The sequence below is a fragment of the Aulostomus chinensis genome, chromosome 3 (genome assembly GCF_037954235.1).
Source record: "Aulostomus chinensis isolate RoL2024-O1b breed Wild chromosome 3, RoL_Achi_v1.0, whole genome shotgun sequence".
NCBI classification, from domain to species: Eukaryota; Metazoa; Chordata; class Actinopteri; order Syngnathiformes; family Aulostomidae; genus Aulostomus; species Aulostomus chinensis.
The window spans coordinates 11116546-11139578 of NC_141322.1; the positions used below are offsets into that span (position 1 = coordinate 11116546).

A 23033-nucleotide genomic window follows, 5' to 3' on the forward strand; every position below is an offset into this window, starting at 1 on the left:
TGCTGCAGGTCATCGCTCACGACCACCGCTACCGGTGTGTCGTCTTCGTCTCACCTCCCCGTCTTTCTATGTAGATTAGCTCCACTGCCAGAGCCAATGTTTTTCTTGGAAGACGGCAGCTGCTGATGAATATTTATGAGGGGAGACAGTTGGTGCCTTGTCCGTTCGCTTTTCTTATCAAACCAGAAAAGCGTGAAACCATTGTTTAAGCCACTCCCAGCCAATCAAAATCCAGCATGGGGATGTTCATGTAAAGATTTGGGCAGAAATTTGCAGAGTTGAAGAGGAACCTTTGTAAAACCAAAACTTAAAAAAAGATGAGCACAGGAGGCGAGGAGATTAAATTTTCCATCATAGAGCCAGGTAAGAGGATGGATACCCTTCTCTGCCCTGTGGGAATTAGGGAGCTAAGACCTTCTGCTAGTTCATTTTGTGCCATGAATGGCAGTGTACGGGCAGGTTACCTCCATCCTGGCCACTTCCATAACCTGAAGGTCCTCATCCAAGGAGTCTGGTTCATTGTCACAGATCATTGTCTTTTACAAAGTTGGCCTTCATTAGGAGCAGCATTTGCTCCTCAAGTGTTTTTGTCATTGAATTTTTGAGGTGCTGTGTCAGACCACTACGCCCAGTCTGAAAAGCAGTTGTTACTAGTGACTGACTCTGAAACAACAATGTCTCATGATTTTAAACTGGCAAAGACCAATTTGGATGAAAGTACATTTAATGACTTTTAACTGAGGTATGCTAACACTTCCCACCCATTTCCATTCATTGTGCTTAGCAAACTGGCATTCAGCTGGCCTCGGTGGGTCTCAGCTTCCTTATACATACACAGCAAAAAAGAAGGGTATTCATCCTCTTGTCTGACTTAGGAGAAGATGGACAATTAGCAAATATCCAAAAATGTGGGCATTTCACCTTAAATGGAACTAAATGTACTCACACTAAAAAAACAAAACTAAAGTTCTTTTCATCAGTTTTTCTATCCAATCAATCTTTTAATTAAATGTGGTTGTGATCTAATTTTGACCAGAATTTACATTCCCTTTCAAGATAAAGTAATAATACATTGACTGTGATGGTTGAATTTCGGAAGTTCCACTTCCCAGTTCTTTAGGGAGCACCAGGTCCACAGTGGACAAAGAAAAAGGATCTGGTGCAGAAAGGACATAGAATACGTGAGCAAGACAGCGGAAATCATTCATTGGGGGAAAGCAAAGGTTTAAAAAGGCCTTTATCTAGTCTTCCCATGGAAGCTGGGTGACAACGCGTCACTTTCCCTTTGCAACCTGAGATGCGAACATCCCTCTGACTTCCTCCAGTTCTACTTTAAAGATGATTCAGAGACAAAAGATGCCATTATCTGCTCAGGATCTAGTGTTTCCCTTACCTCAAATTTCTTAATGATGCTGGCGAAGGCTGGGTTGTTCTTGCAGCTCTCCTCCAGAAGGGACATGCTGCGATCATACTCTGAGATGTAGGTGTCAAACACCCCAAAGTCCTCCCGTCGTGACAGGATTACATCGACCACCCTTTGGCTCTCCTCCCTAGAGAGGAAGTCCATTTAGTCTTTAATAATGTATAAACCCTTAATAATCAAAAAATAAAGACTGTGATGTGCAGCGTATCCCATCTCCATTAAATACATATTTTTGGTTTTCAACAGATTTCAACAAAAACTTTTTGCAAACAGGCGTGAGCTTTTCGTTTTTTTGCCAGCAGCTAACAGAGTCATCTTGATAAAAACAACACACTGCACATTACAGTCTCTTAGGAACTTTTGTCTCTGTGTTGTTATGGAACAACAATACAACAGTTGTGTCCTATGAGGAGCTGTGAAATATCATTGCTCTGATTTTTGCTAAATAAATGCAATGGCAGAAAAGTTAGAAATACAGCATTACTGGGGGTACTTTTAATTAAAAAACCCTGATCCTCAAAATAAAGAAATCAGTGGTTTGCTGGATAAGATAAAGAAAAGAAAACCTTCGCTTATAGGTGCTCAGTGATTTGTGTAAAGGCTCTTCAGAGTGCTGTGTTAAAGAATGATATCTCTAATTATCACGTCATCCGACGGTGCATTTTAAAGCTGGGTTAGGGTGTGTAAAAGTCATTATTGTGACCTCAGCTGAGAATTAATTATCACCCTTGTGATTGTCTCTACAGCGCATCCACGTCCCATTAGTCTGCCGCAGTTTCAGCTTTTCGTGTGTGCGCATTGCGGGTGCATTGTGAAATACACAGCTGCATTAAATTATATTCTTGCCTGCACAATGCAAGAATTAAAAACCCCTCACCTCTACCGCAATCAGTAATGTCGAGGGTGTTTCATACCAGTGAGTAATGCGCTCCTCCAGCTCGGTGAGGATGCTGTTATGGAGGGTGTAGACCTGTGGGAGCACACCCAGTATCTCCCCCAGCCTCTGCTCATCCAGCACTGGCTCCCCTTCCTCGCTAAGTGCCTCACCCACCGCTGGCTTGAAGTCCTATACAAGAGTAGAAGATAAAGGATGAGGGTGGGGAGAAAACAAGGGTTAGAAAAAGGAATGGAGGAAAGGGCGGTGAGGGTGGAAGGAGGAAGGGACAGAAAGCAGTAGAAATGAAAGGCATAGAGGAATTAACTACAGGAGGAATAATGTTAAGAAGGAAGGTCAGATCCTCCTAAACATCCTTCCTGCCACCCTTCCTTCATATCACCTCCCCACTACTTTGGGCTCTGTTTAGGTATTCAGGAAAGACAATGCTGCCTGCACAAGTTATACAACCAGGTGTTGTTGCATCATGACCTTGAAACACAAAGCGGTCTTGTTTATAACTTTACATTTCTTTGTAGACATGCACCTACAAATCCACACACAGACACACAGAGGACCTGAGTCTATTCAGCTGACATAAAACACAGGCAGCAGGCATTACACAAGGAGTTATGACACATGGGAGTGAAAAACCAGGGGAGAGGGGATTGATCTACTCTGGAAATGAAGACAAAACATAGACGCCAACATGCTTTCAAAATCTGTTTTCTCTGTGGGCAAAGCTGTCGAGCAAACTATCATCATACATAAAGCCACGGTGTGTCTGGAGCACCATCTATTCAACTTCTTCGTAATGCACAGACATAAAACAAATACAGATGTCCCAGTTGGCTGTGAGATAATGTGGTGACACCGGGCTCTCCAGAGCATGCCGTTCATCATGCGCAATTGATCTCATATGAGTTAACATTCATCATGTCTGCTGGAGAGACAAACAGCTAACAGCTCAGCTTGTCTCACAGGTTACACGGACACAGAACCATGAACGAGGGGAGCTTTAGTCTCAATTTTCTCAGTCCACTCTCCACCATCACTTCCCTATTTTCTTCATGTAAAGCAGCTAAAGAAGCAATATTAAGCAGCTGCTGCAGTGGCCAGTTGTGCTCAGTCACAACTCAGCAGAGAGAATCTGCTCTCAGGTCAGAGGTGACGAGGGAGCAAAAATAATAATATGTTGAAGCTGCTGCGGGGAAAGTCCCCTAGAAGAGGAGCACGGCCTCCCTTCCTATGTGGAGACAGGCTCTGGAAATTCTTTGTATTCCTATTTTTCCTTATCAAACAATGGAACAATATCTCATGAGTGCGTCTCACTTGTTTTTTCCCCTAAACTCTGTGTTTGTGCCATTGTAATGTTTCCCAGCTGAATTAATCCAATTCATGCTAATAATGGCATCAGTCTGTATCAAACAGTAACTAATATCTCAACGGATCACTGCTCAGAGAATAATGAGAGCCTGTAAAACACTGCATCTATGCATTATGCAACAACATGATGAAAATAGCCTCCAATGTCACCTTTGAAAGGTAGAAAAAGGACTCTCTTAGGAAGAAACAGTGAAGAAGGTTACTTAGAACAGAAAAAACAAGATGTAGCAGTTCAGGATATGTAACCTACAAAGCATTAATGCCAATATTATCTGCGGCGTATGTTTCTGCACCTCACCAAACAGCAGCTAATTGGTATAATTGTGCATCATGATGACATAGCAGATTTACATTCATTAAAGAGGTCAGTTGTATAACATTTGCATTATTGTCTTTTGATGGCATCATATTACACCTTGCACAGCTTCACAGTCCCACCACGGGGGGACACAAGAAATTCAGGGTATGACCTCACTCAAGGTTATAAGGTACAGGCTGACTAATGGGCTTCTCTGTGTTCAATGACTCTACCTGTCAGCATCAGCTTAATAGCATCCCTTCGACACACACCTCTCCTCTCCTTTCGATCAAAATTAAATTATTGTTTCAACTCTTTCACTGCTCACGGTTTTATTTCTTGTGATCTTTCTGGTGATTATCCATCTTCGTCCTGGCCTCAGCAGCGATATTGTCGTGTTTTGACAGACAGCAGGTGAGAAATGATGGAAAACCATGACAACCGTTGGCTGTGATGCATGGCTGACCTCTACATACTTATCAGAGCTCACCTTTAAATCCCCTAGCTTGTATTACTATGCTTGTTACTGAGGAAAAAAATCGCTCTTCTATGGCCCTGTACACTAAAGCCAAAACTGCCTTTTTCATGACCTTCAGGTGGCTGATTTCTGGCAGAATCGCTTGAGTATCTAAGCACACATATCAGTTCAGCAAGGATATAAGCACAGCATCAGCAAGCGTCTGGTTTGCACACACTGCACCACCTTACAATCGACCACACCAGAGCACAATATGTCAGCTTTGTCAAGACCAGGAAGTAGATCTTGCTGCAACAACATTGATAAACCTCGACGGAGCGATACAGCAGGGGTAGGAGGAGAGAGAGACAGAGACTGGGGGGCAGACACACAGGATATGATGTTATCAGTAGGTTTCCAAGAAAGTGGAATAGGAAGCTGGAGACGCTTTAAGAACTAATGTGATAGAAAGGTTTTCCTACCTCTTCAAGGTGCTTGAGGGCACTGACGTGTCTGGAGAGCAAGAAAAAACACGATGAAAACAAAAGGAATTGACAACCTTCCTCATAACAATTTTCTACATTGAATTCGGCATGATGCAAATTTCACATTGTAGTTAAAGAAGTGTGCCAAGTTTTTGAGAAATAATACATGGTTATTGCCCCTTCTCTCCAGAGCCAGACAAGAAGATAGACACCCTTCTCTCTGTGCATGCAATGGGGCGCTGAGAGCCACAGACACCGGCTGACTGCTAATTAGCTTAGCGCAATGAATGGTAGTGAGTGGAAGATGTTAGCATACCTCCGTCAAAACTCACTGAATAGATGTCTTGTTCATGATCTTGATTTATCCAGACGTTATCCTCTTTGCCTCTCTTACAAAGTCAGCCATGAATAGGAGCAAAAGGCGTCCAGCAGTTTTGTTATACACATCATGTTTTACTACTTTAAAAGGTTATTTCATATATAAATAACCATTTAAATGGTTTAAAAAATAAATTAATAAATGAAGTAAATTAATAATGCTTAAACCTATATCAAAGTAGGTAAAGACAGCGGTACGCTAACACTTCCCTCCTGCTTTCATTTATTGTGCTAAGCTAACCAGCGTCAGCTGTTCCTCATGAGTCTCCACTCCCTAATGCATCCACTGAGGAGAGAGTGCTAACCGTATTCTTGGCAGATTCTGGAGATTTTTACTCAAAAAGTTGGGTTATTTCTTTATTTGTTCAGCAAAGCAATGAAAGTAGGTTTAGTTTCATAAGTTACACAACACTCTTGTGCAATTGGCTGTCAAGTTACTCTGCACGCCACTCGATGGATTAGTTTACAAGCAGCTGGAAGCCACAAAGGCAAAGAAATACAAATAAACATTTGGATGCAGCATTTATATGTCTCATCAGGAAAACAGTGCACCCTCAAGCAAAGATACTCACAGCCTCTCTGACTCGACAAGCTCTTTGGCGACATAGAATGCTCGGGATCGCCCATCAATCTGAGAGACAGGGAGGGAGAACAGTGGGAGATGAATGGACACAGCTAATGTTTAAACACCCTCAGTGGGCACTTATTGCTCTTGAACGTTAATAGAAACAGCTACGCAGCAACTGAAGTGACTGATGAAAACACCCAGTTCTTTAGATAATAGCTGTCAAAATAAGACAGATTATTTCATTACAGTGCAGCATAGACGTGAGGGCCTTCTCAGAACTTTTAAATTCAGATGCGTAATGGATGAGGGAATACGTGTATGTGGTGACAACAATGACACCAATTGATTCGGGGGCTAATCACACACCTCAAAATACCCCAGACATATTATAACATTAATACCATTTAGATCCATAAACCAGCTACTGGAAAATAGCTGCTATTGTACTGTAGTGGTACCTAAGTTGGTGACTCAATTTATATACAGTATTAACTCACAATTGACAAATGGCCCATGACAAACGAATGGTTGATAAGCAATATCACCTGCTGCATGCAAGCGATTGTTTGCGATGCGTCTTTTTACAGATACAACCTCGATTGGATTCTCTGATTCACCATGTCTTGTCATTTTTGTTCAGATCCGTCAGCTAAACATGTTAAATATTCAAAATTCAAACCGCAGGCACATTTAGGCAATTAAACATTCATGATGATCTCATTGGCGTTTTTTTTCTCATCACATACTAGACCCTTATAATTCACCTGCCGATCGTAGCTTTGCTCAGCAGCCCCCTCCTCCTCTTCTGAGGTGCGCCCATGGTCCTCATCAGCTGATAGTCCAGTGGAGACTGTGGTTAGTGGGAAAGGCTCTGTGTAGGCGCTGCCAAGAACCAGGGGAGAAAGATGGCATGAGTGGAGCAAATAAGAGCAGAGATGTCAGTGCTATGAATATCAAATGGTATAAAAACAGCTTAGGTAGTGAAAGATTTTCATTGCAGAAGCACCAGAGAGGACAGGAATTCTAGACTGAACATCATGGGAACGCCATTGTGCTGCACTGAGTCATATTTCCCAGGAGATGGTGATTTCTAGAGTTTTTCAAATACATGTTTTCCTTTTCATGTGTCCAGCGGTGTCTAATCCCTTGATTCGTTCTTTTTACAGATGGCACTGTTATGTACAGTCACTGGTAATCCTTTACTGTGCTGCTGTGCCCAGGGGGGTAGGGTGGGTGAGTGGGGCACGATTTAGGTCAGTTCTCAGGTAATCCCTTTAAATGCTACCTCTGCTAATTGTTCATGTCCCTTGGCCTATTAAGACCCATCCAAGATGCTTGACAGAACTGTCATTAACAGGGTGAGAGCTGGATAACAATCTAAAGGAAGGGATAATGCAGATGCCAGTGACTGTGAGGAGGATTCACCACTGACAGAAAGGTTGCATGGTGCACTTATTACACAATAAAACCCCCAGCTCAGATGTAAATGCAGAATCTTAAAGTCACATAACAAGGAACATAAATGTGATAACATGAGCTGCAGAGAAAAATGTACTGAAATGTTGTGCCACAAGAAAATACTGAACAATTCTGTTGATGAGGTGAGTGTCTATGATGAATTAAAAAAAATACTGCTTGTTTGCAAGCAACTTTGACAAACTGAATGACGCCAGTAGAGGAGGGAGCCGATCAGTCAGGTGAGTTTCAGATACAACAGAGATTCATTGACAAATGTTGCTTCAAGCAAAGTGTTTCTTTTAAGTTTTAAGGTTATTTTTTTGCCATTTTATCTGCTTTTTCTTTTGGGATAGTTTGAAAAATTACATCAAAATACAATGATACTGACACAACTAGTAAAACGAGTACCTGCCTCTTCTATTATTTAATACCTTTGCAAAATGAGAATTTTAACATGCTTTTCCAAAGAAAGAGGAGAACGCCCCCATAGTTTTGGTTTTGGTAAAGAGAGCAATAAGCAGCCGCTTTGATATATTGGTACTTGCACACTAACAGATAGATAATAGGTAACTAATAGGTTCTCTGTTACACCAACAAACACACTCACTACCTTGTAATTGTTTTTTTTTTTTGACTGATGTTTTAAACAGTGCTGTCTGAGAGCAGAATGCTATTGAGGATCAGATGTTAGCAATCTGGACTTCATTTCTATTCAGACATACTCATACCTCATGAGGTTCCTATCACACACACACACACACACACACACACACACACACACACACACACACACACACACACACACACACACACACACACAAGGTCTACAGGGTGGGCTGAAAAAGAAAACACTCGCACAGGCCATTACCCATGGTTGACCTCAGTATATAAAGTGGGCCCAATATCACCCAGGTCAGGTTGACCTGGGTGATATTGGGAAGGAAAGACAGCAGGAGGGAGGGTCTTCTCACTCTTCAGCTGATTTATTGTAGAAGTGAAGGGAATTCCTTCATATGGCCAATGGAAACTCTCTGCCTGAGATTCTCACCCTAAAACATCAACAAGTTTCTGACAATATCTGAAAGATAACAGCTCCCAGATAACAGCAATAAAAACATTAAAAAAATACCATAATTGTTCTAATCAGAATAGCTTCTTTCACTGCACAGAAAGCAAATTTTACATTTCACGTTGCTTTCACATGCTGGAGGTTCTAATTATCTCCGTGCCTACTAAGCCCATTCTTCCACAATGAGGACCCAAATATAGCTTGTTTACGGTAATATGTAAATCCCTTTAACAAGACCATTAAAGGGGTTGCTATTAAGCCACCTGATTGACTTTTATAACACAACAAAGTTTAATCTACTGTGTCAAATTCAGAGGACAAAATGACTCAGAAAAAAGACTCTTATTCCACCGATGTTGTGTGGATTTGATGATGCCTGTAATATGTAATTCAATTGAGCTAAACATTGAGTATTAAAATATATATTAGGTGCAAACAGAAAAGCTTATTTCCCCACTTCTGATGGCACTATTACAGGAAATAGGCACAGCTGAAATAGGTTAATTTATCTGCAAACAACAGAAGACTGGGACGCTGAGGAGGGAAATTATGAAAATGGAAGCGATTTTAAATTGTTTTGCTGCCTTTCCTGATGATTATTTCATGTTGCCACCGGCAGTTGTCATCCTGCGTGATGTAGAGATTGAATGAAGAAGCTGCCGCTCTGCTGTCCTACCTCTGATGTGATAGACAGCGGCAGGTGCACATATGCTTAACACACCATGCCAGAAAAAAGGTACACCGCCCTACGTGTGAAGCAGAAGGCATTCCAGGATATATAAAAAAACAGACCTCTTAACAGGACCACACCTCATTGCTCAAGGGAGAGTCTGAGAGTCTCCACCCTACAATTGTGACCCCCCGTCTCTCCCTTTCATGCTATCTGTCCTCCCTTGTCTCCATCTCCCTGCCTCACACCTCAGCCACGCCCTTGTCCTGCATTTCCTGTAAACAAGCTGGTGGGAAGCTCCTAGGCCGGACACTTCCTGCCCGGAGATGACCTTGCAGTGACCTCAGAGTGTCTGGCAAGAGTCCTTGCTAGCCAACGACACACCCTGTCCACCACCTCGCCACACAGCCACCGCCCAGTACAACAATGCACTCAAGATGGCTCCCTCAACGCTATTCAGACTACAAAACAGCGGCTGGCAGTGTCCTGGCAAGGCTTTGTCATCATTCTGAAGAATTTCACACTGGACTGTGGAGTCTAAGTTAAAGATTTACAACCCTGCACATGAGCAGCACCATATAGGAACAACAACAACTCTACAAGAAGCTGCTTTAAGTTGCAACGAAGAACATTTAATGGTCTCTAAGTAGAACACAACACAAATCCTGGGCTTTCTTTGCAAAAATGCTTTTTCCTGCTCATTTGTTGCCACACCGCTACTTGGCAAGCTGAGACTGCAATCTCAGCAGGAGCTTCATCTTTGATAAAGCAGCAACATAGTGCACATGAAACACAGACAGAGACACAGACTCAGATGCACACACACACACACACACACACACACACACACACACACACACACTTGCAAACCCTTTGGTTTGAATTGGGATGAATCACTAGTTTGCCTTTTCCCATCCTACAAGATTCTAGCTTGCTAATGAACTTGTCCCTTTCCTTAGCCTGAATTCTTTAGCTGAGGGAGTCTGAATAGTGTTATACATTAATCACATATGGACAACCACAAATGAAGAACAGCGAAGTCTGTGGCACAGCAGCTTTCTTTGAAATTGTGTGTCTGCCGCTGTAGCGAGTTCCTTTTGTGCACAGTGCTAAGGAGCCTTTCAGTCACTCTCTTCACCACAAAACTCTTTACAACTACTTTGAATGTTGACTATGTTCTCAATAAATCACGACCGTCATAAGCTAGGCAGCCTGGGAGAGCAGCAATGTCAAGCTTTGAGGACAGTTTAGAGCTCCATGTATACACACAATAGCAGGGACACATTGCTACAAACACATATTTGCTTTGAAACATTAACCAGCTGCCTAAAGACACACAGAAGAGTAGTCCTGGCAACAGAAGCCTCTCCAGGAGAAACGTGAAGTGGAGGTGACAGGACAGATAAGCGCATCATTGTGAGTGGTGTGAGACCTTCACTGTACAATGAGCCACATCGATAACATCAGAGAGGGAGAGAGAGAGAGGGCGCCAACACTTAAGAACCGTTGTCTGGGAATGGAAGAGTCTGAAACAATGACATGTGTAGCTCACGCCGTACCTGTGAATGAAGGAAAAATGTGTACTGCTCTCTGCAAGTGAGGCTTAACGTTTACGTATGATTCAATAAATGATATGCTGAACCCTCTGCTACACAGGCAGATAGCTAAGAAAGACAGTAGCTGCAAGGTAAAACTGCGAAACATTATAACAGAAAGGACACATGAGAAATAAAAATTAATTGAAAAGGAGCAAGTCTACTCAAAGATCATCTTAAGCCTTTCAGGGCACTCCTGGTAATGGCCTGTCTCTTTGACCACACACAAGTCATCAAATACAACTATTTTATTAAGACTGGGGAAAGAGCGTGGCCCATAGCGGCTGAAGCTTTGGCCCAAGTAATTCGGTACTGTCTGACCAGGGTGATCCCTCACTCTATCACACACTGCAGTAAATCCCACGACCCCTCAAGGGTCCAATGAAGGAGAAGCACTTGGGAGAGAGCTACTTTAATAAGAGCACTTCTAAACTTAACCATAAGTGTCAGGTACAGGAGAGCAATTACCAGAACTGCTCTTGCTACCTTTTTCTTTTTCTCACCACCCCCAATCCAGCACAATTCTCTTTGTTTTCTCACCCCACTCATCCTTCTATTAAAACATTGCCATTTCTCTCTAACCCATCCCCACTTTCTCACTTGAAAAGTCTCTCTCATTTAATTGCTGCTCATAATGACTTTCTCTAATGTGACTAACCAGAGCTCAGTAAGCTACCTGATTGCCTAAGCGTACTCTACCATTTATATCCTGTATAGGAGGCAGCCGCAACAGATGTGACCTCCAAATCCACCAAATTGAAAAACACGAGTAAGATCTCCCACAAGCACTTTCCATCTTACCAGACCCAGCGAGGCCTGACACAGCAGGCTGCTCATCTCACAGTGAACACACTCCAAGAAGAGGGAAAGCTGATTCTACTCCACAAGGTGCTCACAGCTCTTTGCGACACGATGTAAAAATATCTGTCACCTGTAGAGGACTCAGAGTTGCCACTACAGGTCCAGGTCTCACACTGGATGCTGATGAAGACTGAAGATTAACTACTATACAAAATGTCCATTTACAAACTCTCAAGCGCATCGTGCAGTACCTGCCACATCTTCTTATCCAGTTCATATACACGCAGGATAAAACTGAAACTGTTATAGTTTTCATCGCAATTCACAGGTGTTTGTGCAGTACCGAGCATACAACATGACAAAGAGGAAAAGGGTTACACAGGAGGATGCGTTGTAAACAGATGTTTTGTAGATTTGTTGTTGTTAATCGAGCATTAGCTTCCAACGATAAATATGAATTGATGTTCTCTGAAATTCTGGATTCACCAAGAAGTCATGCAGGGTGAAAGCAGCAAGTGCTTGATGAACAAAGACTCTTGGGTGAAGAAAGGTTCAAGTTATTCTTGCTCCTCTATAGGTGATTATATCGTATCCATAGTATAACCTAGTATAATGGTATTGAGAATTAAGTCCTGGTATAAAGGATAATTAGCAGAGGAACCATTACATGATAATCAATAAAAATGTTTTGGGATCATATTTGAAAGGTATGAAGTAATTTGTAGCAATGTAAATTATGTTGTTGATGGATACATTGAACATGCAAAGAGGAGCCAGAAGACTTGTGTGCCACAACCCTGAAAGAGTGAGCAGGAATCAAATTCTAGTCAGCAGCAGAGTTGAGGTATTCTGTGTAACCCGTATATTTACAGTATTTACTGTCAAATGTTTTCATTAGGGAAAAGGGAAATTATTCAAAGTCAGGTCAAAGCCACAACTAAGTCTTTTAACGCTCCATTATTTGGGTAGAGGGCAATTAAAATGTATAACAGTGTGTTGTGGGCTAAGGGCAACAGAGAGTTCAGACACAGGAATCCTACAACCCATGCAAATTAAACCAAATTACATGAATGGCAAAGACAAACGAAAATGCTTTTCTTTAATTTGTTTAACAGCTCTTTAAGGGTGTGTTCAAGGTTTACTTGACTTACCTTTCAGACTCTGCTTTCAGTGGCTGAGGTTTGTTGTCTATGCCAGGGAAACTATTCATGTCCACATAGCCATCATTTTCATTGCAGGGGGCTGTCATGCGGTTTGGATCCTCAAAAAACTCAGTCACAGTGTGGGATCTGGTGGGTCTGCCTGGGATTTGGATGTTCTCATAGTCTGAGCTCATGGCTGGAATATTTTCATAGTCAGATGTGTCTGCACTGGGGAAGGATATGGAACGAGGCTTGGTTAAAGGCAAGGGCATGATGGAGCGACGAGAACGTTCCTCAAAGGACTCCACTCTGGAGACACTCCTGCCATAAGCTTTGGGGTCACCTTTCCTCCTCTGGTGGTCTTTATAGAGGCCAAAGGTGTATGGCAGGTCTGAAGGATGCTGCTGGGGGTTTACAATGTGTGAATGGAGCTGAGGAGAACTGCCTGTGCTTCTACGGTCAAGCTCGATCACTCTCATTGGGCCGTGGTGGCTGGACTCAGAAGACGAACGAGATGAACGAACACTTCCATCGCTAAACCCTTTTGGATCTGACTTCCTCTTGAACTTGAGCGCCAGAAGACGCTTGAAGGAGGTCTTCTTCTTCTTAAGTTTGTCATTAGGTTCAGTCTGGGTCAAAAGGGATGGGGAACTCTTGGTGACTGGTCTCTTGGTGATGTACGCCAGCTCAAAGGGTGGAGGTATGTCCACCAGAGAGGTTGGTGTGGAAACACCACTGGACGATTGATGACTCCGCTGGGAGAAGCTTCCAGAGGAAGTTATGACACATGGAAGGGAAAGCGTGTCATCTTTCCTCTTTATCCTGATCTCATCATTTAGATGGTCAACCAAGGACAACTCTGGACCCTCAGCAGAGCGGGAGTATAACAAGAAGCGACGAGACTTCACAGGGGGGATAAGACTGTTGACCCCAGGCTGCTGTGAATGACTAAGGGGTTCACTATTCTTATCTAAGGCCACTGTACAGTAGTCATGTGTCTGATACTCTGTCCCTGTCTCCTCTGGTACAGTCTCTGGGACAGAACCTGGCACTTTCCCAGAGTAAGAACGAGAACGTGTCACAATAGTCTTCCTATCCAAGCTCAAAAAGTTCTCCCCTTCGGAGTCAAACCCTGCCTCTTCATAAATATGCTCTTCGCTGTCAGAATCTGTGTCCTCGTAGTAAGGCACAATGTGACAGTCCAGCTCCTCGATGTCCTCTTCAAAGGCCTCAGTGGTGTGGGCGAACACCACCCTGTTGGTGAGCTCTGGGGTGCGGCCCAGGTCTAGGTCCGTTGGCACTGTTATGTTGCATAACCTGAGGCGAGGCTGGCAGCTCCTTCTCTGGCTGAGGAAAGCCTGCTCTCGTTTAGCCGTTCTCTCTTTTGCACTTTTTCCTTTGATGTGTTTCTTCTCTGTCTCCTCCTCATCCTCATCATCGCCTATCTCCACGTAATCCTCTGATGAGACACACTCCACCTGCTCAAAGTCATCTGCTTTAGGGCAGAATGATTCATCGATGTCTGCATACTCATCTGCAGATTCTCTGTCTTTTGCTTTGTCTTGATGCTGACTCCAGTGCTCGTTTACATGTTCAGGCTCTCCCTGTTCAGAACAAGCTTGCTTATCCTCCATCTTGTCCACATCATCTGATGACACATAGTAAGGCTCCTGGTTTGAAGCACCTGATGGTTGCTGTTCAGATGACGGTTTTTCATCAGTTTCATCCTGACCCCAATCAGGGTCAGCAGTGCTGGTTATATCTAGTGGAACAGCTTCAATGACTGAATAAGGCCCGAACACATCCTCGGTGCTGGATGTGAATCGAAAACATCCAGAGACGTCCTTGGTGGCCCGCTCTGGTTGCCATACTTCTGTATCTCCAGTTTCAGCTGGGTCAACAGACTCACAGGTATCACTAGCATCGTCTGTGGGGCCAATTATATCGTAGGGGTACTCTTCAGTAACAGTTGGAAGCATGCTGAATCCAAATGCAAATCCTCCAATTTCCAGGTCATCTGGAAGTGAGTTGCTCTGAACACAGTGTCCATTTGGTCCAGTATCATCCTGACTGAGTGAGTGTGAGTGATCACAGTTTCCTTCTTCTTCATGTTCTTCTGAGTGTGTTTTATCCTGCTCCTTCTCTTCCTTCTCTTCTGTTTCACTTGTAGGAAGTGAAAGTGTTACTGTACTATCAACTTCACTTTTGAGTTGATTCAAGTCAATGTCAGTGCTTTCATCCTCAGTAGTGTCTACGCTGGAGTCGTCATCTGCTATGACTGTGTCTTCTGAGCCAATGCTGTTTATGTCACCGTCATTATCATTCGAAATCCCCCCGATTTCTAGTTTGTCCTCTTTTTCTTTTCCTTCCGCTATGTCATTAACCTCATCCTCTGCTTTGCTATTCCCCTCATTGTCCTGGTTCTCCTCAGCCATTTCAGGAAGATCTCCTGTCTCCTCATCGGAGTGAGCTAGGTCTCCATTACTGAGACGCTGGGAGGAGCATGGCTCCCCCAGTGGCAGAGGGTCATACAGAGGTCTGGGTTTGGGAGCGACAAGAGGCTTTGGACCATGTACAGGGGGGCCAGGCTTTGACATCAGCTTGGACTGAACCGTGATGGTCAGATGACTGCGGACCTTTGGGCAAGGGACTTGCAGTGGATTTTGAAAATCTGTACAAAGGGAGTGTGAGATAAAAGCTGTTAATGCCAAACCATTTTACAATAGTTTCTTTTCTGTATGTTTTTCATGTTTTATTTACATCATACTGACACAAATTAGGGCTTGTTTCTGTGTAAAACACAAAGGGGAAGTCATGTCCTGCACAGTAGTCGGTGACATGCAGAATGCAGCAGGGGACATTATCGGCAGGAAAAACAACAGAGCCACAGGCTACTTAGAGGAGGAACAATAACATCTCCTTGTCTGGGAAATGACACATGTATGTTGGAGGATCAGATTGAACAGTTGACTGTCTGATTTTTATCAAAATCTTTAAAGATGATTTTTTAATTGCTCCACAAAAATTGGTTGAATGGCAAAGTGTTCATGAATATCTTGAATTTGTATTCAACCAAAAATGTGACATTTTTCTTTCAAAATGATTTGTTTGGAGTTTTAAGATCAACAGAGTAACAGATCAGCTTTCTGTTAAATACAATTGTTTGTCATCTTCTACAAAGCCAGACAAGAAGCTAAATGCCCTTCATTAAAGAGCTGGGGCTCACAAAGACCTGCTGACTGCTAGTTAGTTTAGCACAATGAATGATAGTGGGTGGGCAAATTAGCATACCTCCATGAAGTCATCAAACACACTTTTCTCCCAAATAGTCTTTGCCTGCATATAACAAAGGTTGCATGTGATATTCACAATAAAATAATCTAAAATAACTCGAATTTTTAATTTTAGAATCAGGTAGCTAGAACTACTTTCCAAAGTGGGAGCAAAACTTTCGTTGACTAGCAGACCAATAAATAAGAATACAAACAATCACGGCCAACTCCATAAGAGAGGATGATGAGGGTTATCCCCGGAAACAAAACAAGAGCTCCAACTGAATCTATTTGAATCACAGAGAAAGAAGCTGAACAGGAAAGTTGGAGGTACACTAACCTGCCCAACCACTACCATACGCTGTGCTAAGCTAACTAGTCAGCTGGCTTCTGAGCTCCCAAATGCTCACACAGAGGAGAGAAGGTCAATAGATGCCAAAAAAGAATATTTCTAAAAAAGTTGGTGTGTTCTTTTAAAGAACACTGCTTGCGAAATTTATAACTGTCATGAAACACAATTTACCAGAGTGCGCACACCCCTTGTCGCTTCCTGTTATTGAGTACCTGCCCTGACGCACATCCTATTAAGCCTTGTGTGTCTCTGTCTCTCTTAACTTTTCTTCAGGTCTTCGTGGCTCTGTTTTGAGACATTTTCATTCATTTCTATACACCACTCTCAGTTCATTTTATTTCCATTAATGTCACTGTGGCTTTTATTCCAAGAGTCCTCAGTTCATAACATCTCCAGCGGAGCCTCCTTGAAGGACTCTGCACAGGATGTCCACAGGAAGGACATTAACAGTGTGCCCCCCCCCAACTCCGTCATGAACCTCTCTAGGAGTACACATTTTCACAACACAAATGGACTTCCTTCTCGTCATTCTTCCCCGAATTCTCACAACACACACACACACACACACACACACACACACACACACACGCGCGCACGCACGCACACTTTTTTTTTTTGCTGAAAAGGCCCTCAAAGAACAATAAAACTGGGAGAAAAAACAAGGGTCCCAGTCTGACAAAGCACCCAACTGCAAAAACAACAGGATATGAATTATACAACAAGAATTCAATTAAAACAAATGTATGACAAAACAAAGGAAGACAAAGACACCAAGACCTTGGTTGTGAGCAAACACACAGGATATGATATCAGCCATCATAACATTTCACCTGTCAAACCAGTGTATCACATATCCATCATGTGGCAACTGCATAGGGAATTACTGTCACCTGACAAATGTTGGAGAACAAAAAACAAAAATAATAATATATGTTATCTGAGAATTTACTCATTTGCATAACTTGGAAGACATGATACCTTCTCTCCAACAAAGACTATATCCACCCTCACAACACAAATTAGAATCCTAATTCTAAAACTGAACATGCTAAAGGCAAAATCTCTGAACAGTCAAATTAGGATTATTCCTTGCCCATCCTGTCAAAATAAAAGTTCAATTGAAAATAATTGTTGATGGAGAGACACAACACAACAGTTTCAAGTTTCAATGTTTGCCCTGGATTTCAATTCGAACCCTGAAAACTGCGAATAATGTCTACAATGTGAAGTAGACGTCGCCATCCATTTTTCTCTCACAAACACACACTCTCATAGTCGAGCTCTACTTTACTTGCCATGAAATATTTGGGACTCTAATCGCTTAACATGATCAAAGAAGATTTACAACCTGTGTTCATTGTGGGACATCATCATCATCCACGGGAACCGGCAGTCATCATAATTTTCCCACCGTGTCCCTCCAAATGACGCGCGAACTTACTCCAAATGCTAAGACATAGCAGGAAGTTGCAAAGAGTGAGAGTTGCAGGACATATCTGTGTCTGTGGAAGTGTCCTCCGTTTGTAGAGCAGCAGATGTGCGTTCAGCCGGCGCGCATCTTCAGAACTGATGTGAGGGTGCGCTTTGCTCCGCTCCTGTGTGGAAACGGGAGGTGCTGCTTGGCGCTTCCTGAGGCAGGACTATACGGAGCGCACAGCACTCTCTCTAGGTTTCAGGTTATATCTCGGCTCCCGCGGATGTTTTTTGTAAAGAAAGCAAAAGTGATATTTATATCGTTATTGTATGTTTTGTTTCCGTGCTGTCGTGACATCAGGTGAGAGTACTAAACGCACTGTTAAAGTTCTGGATAATGAACATGAGAATAGAATCATTCAGCTCTTGTTTTTCATATTGTCTGTTTTCAGGTATTTACTGTTGTTACTCAAATTTGATTTAACCACAGCACGTCAAAGTTGCAAAGTGAGGACTTGCACACTTTGTTGTGTGCTTTATCATTCCACATCATGCATGAAAAGGATTTATCATTCTGAATCAAAACAGAGATTATCCTCACTTGCATTATGCTCATGGATTATTTCCTGGACCAGAAAAGATCCTAAAAATCAATTTCCAAAAAAACGTTTCTGTAGGACACCAAAGCTTTTGCTATTGGCTCGAACTTCCTGGCCCAGCATCTGTTGCATGATTGAATGAGGACAACCCTTTAAAAACCTCTCTTCATAACAGGAAACTGCTCTCCCTGTTTCCTGCACAACAGGCTACACTTCCTTAGCAACAGATGGGAAAGGTTGGAGATGTTAACCCCTTAGGTATCCCTTTAACAGAGCTGAGTTGCTAGTACTTTGCAAAGTCTGATGGTTTTGAGGAACAGGCAAACTTTGAAAGGGACTCATGGTGGGCTGTCAAGGACGTGAACACCTTGTGCAGCGTGGGGGGGAGGGGTATCGTCGCCCACTTGGGGTCTTTGATTTGACAGCTCCCAGAGCTGGTTAAACGCCCCCATACTGGGACGGGTATATTTCACCTCCTTCTCTCCACCTCTTTCACACACTTGAAGGTCAAACAATTCAACAGACCTCTGGGATTTTTACAGCAGAGGTGAAGTTGATAGTGATAGAGAAGGGAAGCAAACTAAAGGAATCAGCTCTGCAGTATAGCCACAGGGCTCTGGTCTTGACCCATACATTATCCTCACTGCAAAATTCCCATTCCAGATGGTTTGGTGCGGGATAAATTAGCTAAAGACCTGGCCAGCGAGTACATGTCCACCACCTCCTGCCTTTTACCATATTTTAATGTAATAATGCAACGATGAATTATTCAGATGTCACTGAATACGTTACATATGAGAAGATTTTTAGATCATATTTGTTGCACTAATTGAGTTGTTTATTCATTTCTGGGGAATGCTGAGTAGTGTATTTTGCATGTGCTGCACCAAAACAATTAAATCACCGTGACTCAGTTGTTTTGCTTCCACTTGAGTCAATGTGATACTGTAATAATGGAGTGTTGAAGCCAAGACAAGTTGAATGTGTCAGTAGTAGCACATTTATAGCTGCCATAAAGTTGCCTTTTGTTTTTGAGCTGGATGACTAAAGATAGCTCTCATCTGCTCGTTTGGCACGGCCAAATGTGCTTCCCTTGAGAGTGTACTATTCACAATTGCCACATATGACCTTTTTTTCTTTTTTTTTTTTGTTGCTTTCATTGGTGCAAAATATGTTTTGCTTTTGCAGGGTGTGCAAATAGAACCTGTCAAGCATATTGTGTCATGCGGCTGCAGAAAAGAATGGCTTCAGGAGTAAATATCCCTCCAGATGTGGCACAGACGGTCAAAACATGTTTTTGGACGGAGGACACAAATTTCCTGGACCGCCTGTAGCTGGTTGCTGTGCTCTGTCACCCCACCTGGAACACAGTAGGCCTGGAAGAGAAAAGGGCAATGGAGATATTAGGAAAACATGCCGTAGTACGAGTGAGCTCTATCTACCCGCTTCTCGGCTGCACACCATTCCAAACAGGAAAAGGATCAGGGAAAGGGGTCAGCAACTTGTTCCCAGAGCTGAGACAATCCACAACACCTGCTTTGCCAGCGACTGGACACCCGGCTGAATGGATGTGCTGAGTGTTTTTAATCTCCCACTGAGACTATGCGGCCATGTGACATCACACTTTAATGCTACTGATTACTGGAAAGCACAAGCCTTGTTTTTTTCCAAGTTATATCAGCACACTACTGCAACCCATTCGCCGTAAGATGAATTTCTTAGAAAATGAGGCACTTAATCAAAACCCCTATGCAAACGAGCAGCGGTGTATTAAGTTCAGGTATTGATTTATGAGAAGAACAATCAGGTAGGGGTCTCTCACTCTTTAATGTGACCCAAACACCTTTGTAATTGGATGGCAAAGCATTTGACTGCTGTAATGGATCGAATCATTATTGACAGATTCTATTGATTTCCAACCAGTGTGAATCACAGCAGTCTTCTGGGATCTGTGTGTTTGCCTGGAGCTTTAGATTCTGATTAAGAGGCTTCAGAGCAAAGGATATTTATATAATAGGACAACATACTTATTGAAATATCAGGAATCTGAATAGTTAGTTAATACAGTTTGTATGTTTTTGCTCATTCATTGGCACAAGATCCTGCAGTTTATGAAACTTAAGTGTCTTTATGTGTAAAAATTGCTTTCTGTCGTGAGTGAAATTAATGCTGATGTCAGCAGGGTATATCCTCCATGCTACCAGCAATATAAAGCCTGGACCGTCTCCAACAAAACTCCAGTCAACACCTTTGCATGTACACGTACACAAATGTAAACAGTCAAGTCACATGTCAAAAGGAAGCAGACCAGCAAGGTCAAACCATTTTACCTGCACCGTATTCTCATGAAGCATTGGTAGGAGATCCCAAAGTTGTGCACCATAATTTCATGCATAACCCTATGAATGTCCACCAATATAATGGTCAAAAAAGTCCCAGTGTTTCACCTTTGCCCCTGATTATCTGACACATATTAGATATAATACAGCGCTTTTAGTGGAATAAGTGCAATGAATGAATGCTAAAAAATAATGATGCTAAAAATATCTGAGACATGTAAATTATTAAATATACGTGATGGATTCTGATGATGAGACTTAATGAACTTCTCTGCACACAGGAGATGCAGCTTAAGGAGATAGAAAAGTGCATTGTCAGTAGAGAAGAACTAAATAACAAAAAAAAGGACAAAAAAAACAAAAAACCCCAAGATACGCATGCAGATTTTCATTTCAAATACTGGCCATCAGAACACACAACAAATACACACATAAAAAAAAATGCCACGGTGCTTTTGTTATCATATTGTTTTGATGTTCTTTGTGTGTGAGAATTTGATAAAATGACTCACGTTATCACATTAATTGTCTTATTAAATTGTCTGAATCGCCCCTTAGGTCACACTGAGTTGTAATTTCAGCAGCGTTGTTTGCCTTCGGTCTGGCCTTCTGGAAGATAAAGCAGCAGCACTGCTCCATTACTAAAAACAAAGTATTATAGTGGTGTATTAAAAGGCCACGGCTGCGACACAATAGCTGTCACACTGCCATTAATTAGCCTGAAGCCCAGAAGAGTAGGTCAGCCTCTGATAACAGACAGATTTGTTATTCTTTTTCAATATTGCTGTGAAGACAATCCTCAGCGCTGCACTGTAAAAACAATGATTTACTGGTTCAAAATAAAATTCTTCAGATATGTCCAAATAAAGCACAATAGCGCAGTCAAAATAAGATACAGTGGCAGTTGGCGTCGCAGATAAACAAGTATCCTTTTGCTGTGAGAGGCTGGTGAGTTAGGGTCTCCCCAGGTTTTTCCCTGCATCATATATTTCCTGGAGCTCTGCAGCGTGTTTTGTTTATCATTTTAATTGCCTTGAACACTCAGGTCCCATGTGGATGTGCTCTTGTTTTATGTGTGTGTTCATACTCATATGCCCACATATGAGCATACATTAAATGTGTGTTTGCGATGCAATAGCAACATTTTGGTTGTGTACAGCTCCAAAGGATCTAGGGAGGAAAACACCAGGATCATGAAAAAAGCCCCACGCCGGAATTCATTCTTCCTGTTACTGTTTTCATATTTTTTCTGCCAATGGAGGCTGTGAGGATGCAGATACTCCTGCTCGTGAAACACATGACTTGGACAAAGCTCTTATTCCATCAATAAGCACAATGTACGAGTTATGTAATGTTATGTATAACAAAGTGCAGCAGAAGAAACAAGAACGAAAGCATTTATTACTTTGTGATACTTAAAAGTTGCAAAATGAAATATTGGCCTTGAGGGTTTGTTACAAGAATTTTAAAAAGTCAGGCCATGCTGCTCAATATCAATTCACAACTCTAATGTCTAATAAATCAGGCCAGCGTGTTCATAAATTGTGAGTTTTACAAAAAACAGTGATTCTCATACGCACATATCACGAGAAGGAAAACATATCTGGGGACTTTCCAGCTTTTCCTGACAATGCATCTTTCATCATGCTGCCCGTGTGTATAGATATGAACGAGTGATTAGAACACACATGCACTCCCGGTGGTCCAGATAGCAGCACCAGTGTGTGTATGTGCGTGTGTGTGTATGCGTGTGTGCGTGCGTGTGTGTGTGTGTGATTGTTGCTCTAAGTTTCTCCGCCAGACCAGTGTGACCTTTTACACAAAGATAATGTGTTGGACTCTCATCCCCCTTCCCGCTCTTGCTCAAAAAGCTTCCTCACTTTGAGCTGTCTAATAGAACAACCTCTCCTTTTGTGTCTCCACCAGGTTTTTGTTTTGGAATGATTAAGTCTTTTCTTTCTAATTAAGGCATGAGCCCACTGAGACAGGAAATGAGAGATCCGCATTCATATGAAACGAGGCAACGCTGTCAGAGTGATTATAGATCATGTCGATTGTTGTGTGTTTGATTTGTGTACTTCAAGACAGTGGGGAGAAAACCACTGCAAACTTCATCTTAAAAGATGCATTATGGATTTGTTAAATCGTCCACATAATCTACAAGCCAGTCTCAAAGAAATAGGTAGGTGCGACAGATGTCGTTGGCCAAGGGTCGCACCAACATGGTGGACTTGGATGCTTTGGAAAGTGTGATTAAGTTTAGGCATGAATGGATGCAAATACTTGTCACCTGCATAGTCTGGCAGTAGTTGACATCAACCGCTGACCCAACCTGCCCCATGTGCAGACTTTCTAGTATTTGAGTGATACAACACAGTTGAATCAGGGAGTATGTCGGCGCATCAAAAAAAATCATCCAAATCGATTAACACTGGCGTTGATTCAATCCTGCCG

General features: G+C 42.4%; 1 protein-coding gene across 3 annotated transcripts in view; it reads right to left on the reverse strand.

Moving 5' to 3' along the window:
• fgd5a (FYVE, RhoGEF and PH domain containing 5a) overlaps positions 1 to 18395 on the reverse strand; it is a 35735-nt gene extending 17340 nt beyond the window's left edge. For 2 of the 3 annotated variants that reach the window (XM_086198647.1, XM_086198646.1), the window contains exons 1-7: positions 17577 to 17775; positions 12614 to 15275; positions 6634 to 6751; positions 5874 to 5932; positions 4921 to 4951; positions 2338 to 2489; positions 1394 to 1550 (exon numbers count right to left, since the gene is read on the reverse strand). In XM_086198647.1, the coding sequence (XP_086054773.1) occupies positions 1394 to 1550; positions 2338 to 2489; positions 4921 to 4951; positions 5874 to 5932; positions 6634 to 6751; positions 12614 to 15275; positions 17577 to 17586 (3189 nt within the window). In that variant the 5' untranslated portion in view covers positions 17587 to 17775. Of the gene's footprint in view, positions 1 to 1393; positions 1551 to 2337; positions 2490 to 4920; positions 4952 to 5873; positions 5933 to 6633; positions 6752 to 12613; positions 15276 to 17576; positions 17776 to 18242 lie in introns of those variants that run through there. The other variant, XM_086198648.1, reaches the window with a different exon arrangement.
• Positions 18396 to 23033: the final 4638 nt, after the last annotated feature.